We start from the raw sequence: 9,851 nt of genomic DNA, 5'->3' as shown, positions 1-9,851 counted from the left end.
AGGGGGGCTTGGGGGGGGGGGCAGAGCCACCCTAATTAGGTTTAGGGTAAGTTTGGGCTGTTAGGTTTGGGTGTTAAGTTGGGTGTTAGTTGGGATTGGGGGAGGGGAACATGTATTTTCTAAGGAAAAGTACTTTATTTTTGACTTAGTGAAATGCGAGTGTAACTACATGTGGCCAGTTGGAGCTAACCAAAAATGGGCCGTGCGACTCAGGGCCTGGATGCGAAAAGTACGCAACTCTTTGAGTCGTGAGTCTTATTACATAATCATCTTATCAGGCCCTGAACTGAGCGCTGGCCGCACAAAGGTGCTTCCACCAGGGTCCATTGCATTGAAAAGCGCATTGGCTTCGGAAAGCATAAGGGCTACAAGAAATATCAGGTGAGTGATCAATGCATGCGCTGATGAATTCACGTCTCTCATGAACGGGAAGGGCCCTCAAATATCGTTTATTCGGCCTCCTTTGCGCGGTTCGCTCACAATTCCTGAGCTATACGACTGGCATTACGAGCATAACCGAAACTATCCACTCTTCATTTACGAGGATGAGCCAGGTATTATACGATCAATTTCCATGGGAGAGGCAGTGCAGGGATTGCACAGAGCAACCCAGTACCTTCGCGAGTGCACGGGCGACGTTCTCGACATTCAACTCAGTGAGGAGAGTACAAAACAACCTGTCATCGCCATCCTTGCTGCATCAGGTACCATTCCAACGTATATGTACTCGACGAATGCTAATCTGTGTTTAGATACGATTTCATTCTTCTGCGCTTATATAGGAGGCCTACGAACTGGTGCAACGATATTCCCAATCTCGACTCGAAATAGCGCTCCAGCAGTTGCGTTTCTTTTGTCGAGGACGAAACCAATCGCTATCCTTGTCTCTCCCGAGCCGACTTTGCAACAGCTCGCGGATGATTCCATTGGAGCCAGCGAATGTGCCGACCTGCGACAGATTGCCATGCCCACTTTCAATGATTTATTCCCGAATGCAGGACTTGATCCACAATTCAAGCCTGTTCCATCGGCGAAGCTGACCATGGACTCGCACGCTGTTATCTACCACTCTTCTGGTAATTCCTTTCACTTCTCTTACGCGAAAAGCTTATTTGTTCCTCCGTCTTAATCGTCTTCCCAAGGCACGACTTCGTTCCCAAAACCTGTTTATTGGACACACAGAGCTTTGTCTTGCGTTTCTATCTTACCTCGTGAGTCTTAATCAATGATCAATGGAATCTCGCGTACAAAACTGATTAATTGACGCAACGGTAGTTTCTGGAGAAGTGGACGTCTCGGGTACCATTTTTGGCTGCCACTCCACTCCTCTGTTCCACGCTTTGGGTGCTCTTCTCATTGCATTTCCTGTATGTTTGTCTGTTCCTTAGCCTCAGCACGTGCTCATATGAACAGGCAAGCATCGGAGTTTGTTTGGCTTTGTTTAAACCTCAGTCGCCCGCTGTTGTTCCGAATCCAGTCAATGTTTTTGAGGCAGCATTGGTTGCAGAGACGGACTATTTATTCAGCCCGCCTTCGTTCGTAGAGGTATGTCATTCAATCCAGTGTGGCATCAAATATCAATTCATGCCTGGACAGACATGGTCCCAAGTCGATCACTATGTCGATGAGTTATCAAAGATGAAGGGCGTTGTATGATTTCATGCTTCTAGCTTACTTGTTACATTCCTTACCGTATTTTGACAGGTGTATGGTGGTGGACCACTCGCAAAGCATGCCGGCGACCATCTAGCCTCAAGAGGCGTCAATATTTATCAAACATATGCGTCGTGAGTTCAGCTAATGAGCAAATGCGCAAAAGCTTACCTTATATCTTCAGAACAGAAACGGCAGGATTAAGCGCATTTCTTCCTGGTACGATCCGACATAGCGGTGTATCTTGATCCATGGCTTAGCTGGTTTCGCAATTTTAGAGCATCCGGGCATGGCTTGGGAATATTTCAAGTTCTTAAGCGACAGAAAGATTCGACTAGAGCCTTTCAGTGAAAACGAGTTCAGAGTTATAGTCCTTGTGAGTTCTCGTATTACCATCCGAGTTTGAATATTGGTGCCGAACTCTTCCAGGAATCGGACAACTTCAAGCCTTTCTCAATAAACACGAAGGTGAACGGAGTGGACGGATACGCGTCGGATGACCTCGTATCACCTCATCCAACGAAGCTAGGCTACTTTAAAATAGTAGGAAGAGCAGATGATCAAATCATCCACTCAAACGGCGAGAAGACGAATCCAGGTCCACTTGGTATGCGATCTCATTACCGTGTGATCAAATACTAATTGCAAGTAGAGACGATGCTCAAGCAAGACTCGCAAATTGAAGATGCAATCATGTTTGGACGCGGCAGATTCCAATGCGGTGTGCTAATCCAACCGAGTAAAGCTTATCCAGTCGATCATTTCGACACGGTGGAACTTGAAAAGTTCCGGAATGCAATATGGTCAGTTTTGTGGTTCTATAATCCGCCCATGCTGAACTAGCGCAGGCCAACTGTTGAGAAAGTCAACGCATTCGCTCCGGGCCATTCCCGTCTTTTCAAGGAGGTGCATATTTCGGACTGACCGTTATATGTAATAAACTAATGAAATAGTATGACTATTCAGATGATAATAGTCGCGTCACCCGAGAAACCGTTTCAATATACTGCCAAGAGATCGCTTCGTAGACAAGTAGTGCTTGAGGCATACTCCAAGGAAATCGACAAACTATATACTATTGTCAATGATAGTGCTCAGGTTGATATTGCCCCACCCAAGGATTGGTCTGAGAGTTCCGTCCTCGATTTTATCAGGGATGTGGTTGCTCAGACAATGAAGAAAGAGATGTGTTATTTGGGGGACGAGAATGATTTGTTTGAGCACGGCGCAGACAGGTATGATAATATTCGTATTTGTGTTAATACAGCTGACGTGCGTATTGTATGCAGCCTTCAGGCAACTTGGATCCGTAACACGATTATACGAGCACTCCGTGGGTCTCATCCGAAGCTTGCCCACGCTGTCAGTCCGAACTTCGTCTATGAAAACCCTACAATTTCCGGTCTCGCAAACCAAGTTGCTCTCATCATTACGGGACATGCTACTTCCGAGGCAAATTCACTTAGCGCAAAGAAGAATGAATTGCTGAAACTAGTCGAGAAATACACAGACTCATTCCCGGATTTTTTCCCATCCCCGAAGGAGAACGCAGATGGCCACGTCGTTTTACTAACCGGAAGCACCGGCTCTCTTGGGTCAAATTTACTCGCCACACTGTTGCAAAGTAGTTCTGTCTCGATTGTCTACGCGCTTTCCCGCCACTCGGATAAGCCGGTTCTTGACAGACTAAAGTCCGCTTTTGAGAAAGAAGACCTTGCTCTGAAACTATTGCATAGCAACAAGCTGAAGACTATAGAAGGAGATCCGAGTGATTCTGGTTTTGGAATTGAACCGGAGCGCTATGCCGAGGTTAGTTTCGCCATTTCTACCTTTGTATCTCTTCAATACTCAAGTTCGTAAAGCTGCAAGGCACGGTGTCACACGTAATCCATAACGGTATGCATTGCCTTAATGCAATCGTATAGACTCAACGCTTATCTCGCTTCTTCAGCGTGGAGAGTAAATTTCAGCAATTCGATTGCTTCTTTCGAGTCGAATATCAGAAGTGTGCGGAATTTCATCGATTTCTGCTTAGGGTGCAAAGGAACCTCCCCTGCGCGCCTCGTCTTCATCAGTTCGATCTCGGTCTTCCAACAGAGTATGTTTTGTGGAATTGTCGAAAGTGTAATTTTATTTTAAGACACGTCTCTTTTGAATAGGCCTCTCGAAGACAGCTGAACCTGAAGAACTCCTGTCAATTGAAGACGTTCGGTTAGGTAGTGGCTATGGAGAATCAAAGTGGGTGGCGGAGCAAATACTTGCCGAAGCGGCCAGAAGAACTCCGTTGAAAATGACAATTATTCGACCTGGGCAACTTACGGGAGGGACGACTGGAGCGTGGAACGAGCATGAGTGGTTTCCGAGTCTAATAAAATCTAGCATTGTCCTCGGAATGCTTCCTTCTCTCGATGGTGTAAATGTCTTCTATTGCTGTGAAAACGTTGGACCTATCCTTGACTGACTTCCTTGTTTAGGTCATTTCATGGATAACGACGGACATTGCTGTCCGTGCCATTCTCGAGATGCTCCAATCAGAGGAACAAGTTTTTCATCTTGCTCATCCTCATCCGGTCAAGTGGAACGAAGTGATCCAATGGTTCTCAAAGAGTTTGGGCGTGGTCGTCGTTACGTACCGAGAATGGATAGAAGCCCTTGACCAGTCCAATAAGTCAGCGCAATCCGGCAGTGTCTCGGAACTGGAAGTGGCTCTCAAGAAGAACCCAGCATTACGGCTTTTAGATCTGTTCCGCTCAGTTATAGGGACACTTGGCAAGGCGGACGACCCTTTCGGATCCCCGACTCTCGCGCTCGAGCATGCATCTCGTATCTCGAGTGTGCTGAGGAACGCGGTTCCTATCAACGGAAAGAACGTTGAGCGGTGGGTAATCTTCTGGAAGAAGACTGGATTCTTGAATTGATGAACAGCACGCACACCAAGATGGATTTGGATTTGATAAGCTCGTATACGTATAGTTACTCGTTGTTGTGAAACATAAATATGAATCGTGTTCTTGAATAAGTTGTGTGCCCACAGAGGACGATTTGACTGGAACGCGTTGCATTATCAAAGCAAAGTGCGAGATCGCCTTCCTAATTCGGATTTTCAAAAATAATATACACTGACACACTTCCTTACATGACAAACTTCCTTATACAGTAAGTTTATTATTTAGTCAGAAAAACGTGTTCAAATTTAATCTACAAGTGAAGTCAAAATCTCAGAAAGCGTCGCGTCGGCCACAAATGCAGAGGCAGGGATAACCAAGCCGATACTAGCCAGCACCTTCTCCGAGAACGAAACAAAATCAAGTGACTGCAATCCAAGCATGACGAACGATTTCGAAAACAAGCTTTGAGACTCCTCAGGCCTGAAACCAAAGTCGGACACAAGGATAGCAACAAAGGCAGCTTCCGCCTTTTCACGATTCATCTTCCCTGTGGCAGACGCTGTTGGTGGGGTAACAGCAGGCTCAGGTACTGTCTCTGTCTTTCGTTGACCCAAATCGGAATTACTGCGTTGTTCAACAAGCCGAGGAATATTTCCGGCAAGGAACTTCTCGAGCGAGAAAATTCGACAGCCATCCCAGTTAAATCTGGAAATCATGGAGGATAGCATGTGTCCTGGGCCCATGTCAATGAGCGTACTTGAAGGAAAGTGCTCCCGAATGTGCCGCACGGCATCAACAAACAGCACGGGATCCCTCATGTGGCGTAACCAATACTTAGGACCCAGCCTCTTGCCCCCGATAGAACTTCCCGTCAGCCCCGAAACGTACAGACACGACCCGGGATGGCGGTCGAAGTCGGGTAGTTGAAGTGTCTTCATAGGCTGGTCCATGAGTGCTGAGTGGAATGGTATAGACGTCTCGATAATCTTCGTCTTAATGCCCATATTGTGGAAGGCTGTCTGAGCGGTCGTGATGTGAGCGGGTGGACCAGAAAGCACGTAGTGTTTTGGGCCTGCATGAATGGCGATCTCCATATTGAACGGCAGCTTCAGCATCTGTCGCTTCACAGCATTAATCTCAGCAAATACATTCAGCATGCTACCCTTGACATCACGCAACATGACGGCTCTCCGGACAATGATATCGACAGCAGTCTCCAGAGAAAGTATCCCAGCGCAAACGGATGCTGCGTACTCCCCGAAGCAGTAGCCTAACACTGCTTTTGGCTGCACCGATAGACTCTTGAGCCGTTCAAATGCTGCGACTTGACTGGCAAGGGTCGCGAGCTGTGAGTCAAGTGCTGTACTGTACAGATACTCTATAATTAATTCACATAGACATTGCTTAAAACGAAAACTCACTCTTGTTCACTATACTGAATTGCAATTCTTGTTTGTAAAGCTATACTCTGAATCCGAGCTTTTGCCTCTCTGTCATCGATTGAAGATGCAACAAATTCTGACCAAGGCCCGAATAAAAGCACTGGAGATTCTGGTAGTTGACCTAGAGGAGCTGGCGATCTTTGACCTGTTCCCATCAACCTTGTCACGATACGCTGCAAAACCTCTTCATCCATTGCGGGGCACGCTGCAAGGGCTGTACTATGGGCTAGACTTTCTTTGACTTCCAACAGAGCATATCTTGAAGGAAGCTCTCCCTGCTTAACGACATTCGTGAAATATGGCAAGAGACGGATAATCCTGAGCTCGGAATGTGATGCAAAGGCTCGTATGATATCAACATATTCGCGCAAGGTAACGAGCGCGACGTTATTCAGTCGTAGTACCTTGGCTAGCATTTTGGAGACCGTGGGCCATGGGGTGATTCGAGGATTTGACACATGGAGTACCTTCGCTTCACCTCCTGTCATTGGAGACGTTGCAAACTCTGCAAGCACAGTTGCACAAACGTCTGACGGAATCCAAGTGACGTCCGGCATGTTCCGTGGAAGGACACCAAGTACAGGTAAAGCTTTAATCATCATTGGCATCATTTCGTTTAGGCTCCAATCTCCTGTTACAGAATCACCGCATATTTGTCCGATGCGGACGACTCGCAAGCTAAAGGCAGCTTCGGAGGATCGATACATTGAGAAAAGAGCATGCTCAGCAATGAGCTTTGAAAGCGCATATCCCTAACACACGAGCCATGACACTGTTAAGGCATGCATCGAAAGAATTATTTCAGGCTTACTTGATCCAAGCATGAGCCTAAACTCGCAATCAATGGCTGTTCCGGAAGAAGGGCATCCTCGAAACCAAAATATGCGCTGAAGCTCGAGGTAAAATAGTAGGCTACGTGCTTCTTCGCAGCTGCACATAATAATGCCAAGTTTCTAGTACCCTCAATACAGTTCTGGAATGAGGTGACAGGTGCGTTGAAATCAAGCTTCCAGGCAAGGTGAATTATGGTATCGACGTTCTGAAGTAGTTCATGATAGACATCCGCATTGCATCCCAGATGCTCATCGCCAAGGTCCGATGTAGGGAAAACAACAACTCGTCCCGCTTCCTTCTCCCTGCGAAGTTGCGCGACGTCACGCCCATGGTCAGCGTAGCTTTGTAAGAGGCGTTCCCAGGCGTCTCCGCGAACCGGACAAAATATCCGTATCACCGAAGGCCTCAAGAGTAGCTCTTGAAGAAGTCGAGAACCAAGCATTCCGTTTGCACCGGTCAAGAGAACTGTTAATGCTTTGCTCGATCGGTTTTCTTTGACTGCATGGGCCGACGAGGCTGCGAGCGATGCACCGTACTTCTCTATCCATGCATCGACATCTGCCTGAGAGAACCGCTTATTAGATGCAGAAACGGACGCTTGGGTATTGTTGAAGATCCTCTTTGAGAAGAAACTGTAAATGTCTTGGACGGTAAGTAGCGAATACAGCTCTTCTGTCGGAAGTGCGATTCCGAATTCCTGAGACAAGGTCTTCGAGAGCTCAATGCTATTCAAGGAGTCGATCCCCAAGTCATAAATATTGATATCATAAGGCACTTCTTTCAAGGGAATTCGAAGTACCGACGCGATATGTTCTGCTATGACAGACATTGAGGGAGGCCGTGATGTGCCGCTTGCATCGAGAATATCGACAGCCGGTGCTTCTATTGGAGACGTCAAGCGTAATGAATCGGGAATTCTTCGCCAACACGGCTTCCTGTCAAAGGCATACGTCGGAAATGTCTGCAGGTATTGACGCAAATGCACCACGTTCCGGAGATCGTATATTTCGTCAAAACGGAGCCAGTGTCCCTTGGTGTAGAGAAGGCACGCGGCGTGCAGAACCTGATCTTTCTCCAGAAGGACGTTTACCTCTTCCGCAATCTCCTTCGAAATTGGGCTCGACGAATTTGGGAAGTTGAGGAAAGCCATTGCCTTCTCGCGAGGGATGTTGTAGTTCACAGAATCATCTAACATCTGGCTATTACCCGTTGATGAGAGCCTTCGTAACTCGCGGATATCATATACAACGACAATAACTCTGACCGCATGGTGCTCGCGACATAAGGATAAAAGGGCGCCCAAGTCATACAATCGGCATCCTGTTTCACATGCCCAATCATATACTACCTGAATTTGAGCGTCCAGGGCGCTAGCCGTTTTGGCAGAAAAGGGAAGGATACAAGGTAGAACATCAACAATATCTGGTGTCATCTCTTGGGGGTATACTGGATAATCATGGCCCTCCTGAAGGACGAGACTGGAAATGGAACCCGTAAAGCCGAAACTGCAAACTTGGGCAGAAAGAGATGTTCCATCTGGCAACGACATTATGGTCGTAGGAATTAGAATCTGTCCTTCTTTGAACTCTGGCAGAGGATCAACAAGATGAGGCGAGATTGCCTTATTTGCGAAGCAGGCGAGAACTTTCAATATTCCTGAACAAGGCGTATTGTAGCTAAAAGTCGATGTTCACTGTATACAATCGCAAGCTTACCAACAAACATAGAGGCCGCTTGACAATGGCCAAAAAGCGTTTTTGATGAAGAAATCCAGAGTGGATGCTGTCGTTGCTCGTCGGTGTCATACACATTACGAAATGCTTCTGCTTCTATCGCGTCTCCCAGACGAGTTCCGGTGCCGTGGGCTATAAAAACGTGTCAGATTGTACTACGTATCATGAGTTAGATATTGAACCACACCTTCTAAAATATTGATTTCGGATGGTGATAAGCCAGCCGCACGCAGAGATCGGCGCATGAGAGCCGATTCAGCAGAGACGTTTGGTGTGGTGAGAGTTCGTGTTGCTCCGTTGTGTCCTGTCGCGAGAGATCGAATAACTCCAAGGACTGGGCTAGAGCCAATTAAGTCAAGCTTTCTTAGGAGAAAGAAGACAGCGCCTTCCTTGGGAGCCTTGATCAGCCGAGGCCATCCAACAGCCCATGGGATTTGACTTACGGAGGGTACGTATCCATCTGCCTTGTCGGAAAACGCGGCACACTGGCCTCTCTTAGATGCAACATTCACAGATGCCGCCCAATCGAAGGGAGCAGTGACGAAATGCGTGGTCACCGCACCGACAATCGCGAATTCGCAGTCCTCAGCTAAAAGTGACTGGATACCTTTGGTGTACGATTAGGAATTTTCCATGCAACCGAAATGATCGCCTTACCATCTCGCAGGGCAAACGAACCGGACGAGCACGCAGAAGATATGACAGACGTTGGGCCTCGAAAGTCAAAGAAATGGGAAACACGGCCGGAAACTCCACTTGGGTCACTGTTCGCGGCCCAACGATGGTCAAATGCGTCAAATTTGTCGTCCGAAAAACGCCGAATATCCCAACCATCTTCGGTACCCATGCCTATCGACACAGCAACATTCCTTTCCCTCAGGGATGCAGGCGGAATTCCAGCTCTCTCAAGCAGCTCCCATGTTAGCTCTAAAGCAAGACGTGCATTCGGTCTTAAGACTTCAGCCTCCGCAGGTGAGATGTTGAAGAAATTTGGATCGAAAGACTCAATTCCTTCTGGACCCAACCAGCCAGCTCCCCCAACCTTTGTAGAGCTAATTCTAGGTAAATTATCTAACTTTCGGGAGCCCGGAACTGATTCCGGAGATGTGAAGGTCGACCTCGAATCTCCGTAATTACAGAAAGCATCCCAGAGCTGAGACGGGCTAGTTATGCCTAGAGGAAGTCGGCAGGCGGACGAGACTATTGCAATAGGATTTTTCTGGAGGTTCATCTCCTGGGAGTTGGGATGATAGTTTGAAATTGAGAGTGTGACTCTGTGAGCGCATTGCCACCCAGAAGTG

General features: G+C 47.4%; 2 protein-coding genes across 2 annotated transcripts; one reads left to right on the top strand and one right to left on the bottom strand.

The window, feature by feature from the left end:
* Positions 1–195: 195 nt before the first annotated feature.
* Positions 196–4,608, top strand: FOMMEDRAFT_170261 (acetyl-CoA synthetase-like protein; the record flags this gene model as incomplete). Its single annotated transcript, XM_007269922.1, has 20 exons — positions 196–248; positions 321–381; positions 434–704; positions 753–1,076; positions 1,143–1,211; positions 1,276–1,367; positions 1,414–1,545; positions 1,597–1,650; positions 1,705–1,787; positions 1,838–1,872; positions 1,932–2,029; positions 2,083–2,260; positions 2,306–2,456; positions 2,502–2,559; positions 2,620–2,888; positions 2,943–3,462; positions 3,516–3,549; positions 3,605–3,751; positions 3,813–4,066; positions 4,128–4,608. 20 exons carry the CDS (start codon positions 196–198, stop codon positions 4,569–4,571), a joined length of 3,327 nt encoding a protein of 1,108 aa, XP_007269984.1. The 3' UTR covers positions 4,572–4,608.
* A 227-nt stretch (positions 4,609–4,835) lies between these two features.
* Positions 4,836–9,781, bottom strand: FOMMEDRAFT_112677 (ketoacyl-synt-domain-containing protein; the record flags this gene model as incomplete). The annotated part of the gene is made up of 7 exons (XM_007269921.1): positions 4,836–5,906; positions 5,963–6,735; positions 6,795–8,473; positions 8,533–8,682; positions 8,738–8,939; positions 8,994–9,157; positions 9,208–9,781. The coding sequence occupies 7 exons, from the start codon at positions 9,779–9,781 to the stop codon at positions 4,847–4,849; spliced, it is 4,602 nt and encodes a 1,533-aa protein (XP_007269983.1). The 3' UTR covers positions 4,836–4,846.
* Positions 9,782–9,851: the final 70 nt, after the last annotated feature.

The sequence above is a fragment of the Fomitiporia mediterranea genome (assembly GCF_000271605.1).
Source record: "Fomitiporia mediterranea MF3/22 unplaced genomic scaffold FOMMEscaffold_11, whole genome shotgun sequence".
NCBI classification, from domain to species: Eukaryota; Fungi; Basidiomycota; class Agaricomycetes; order Hymenochaetales; family Hymenochaetaceae; genus Fomitiporia; species Fomitiporia mediterranea.
Note: the sequence above shows the minus strand (reverse complement) of the source record. Positions and strands in the feature narration are given on the sequence as shown.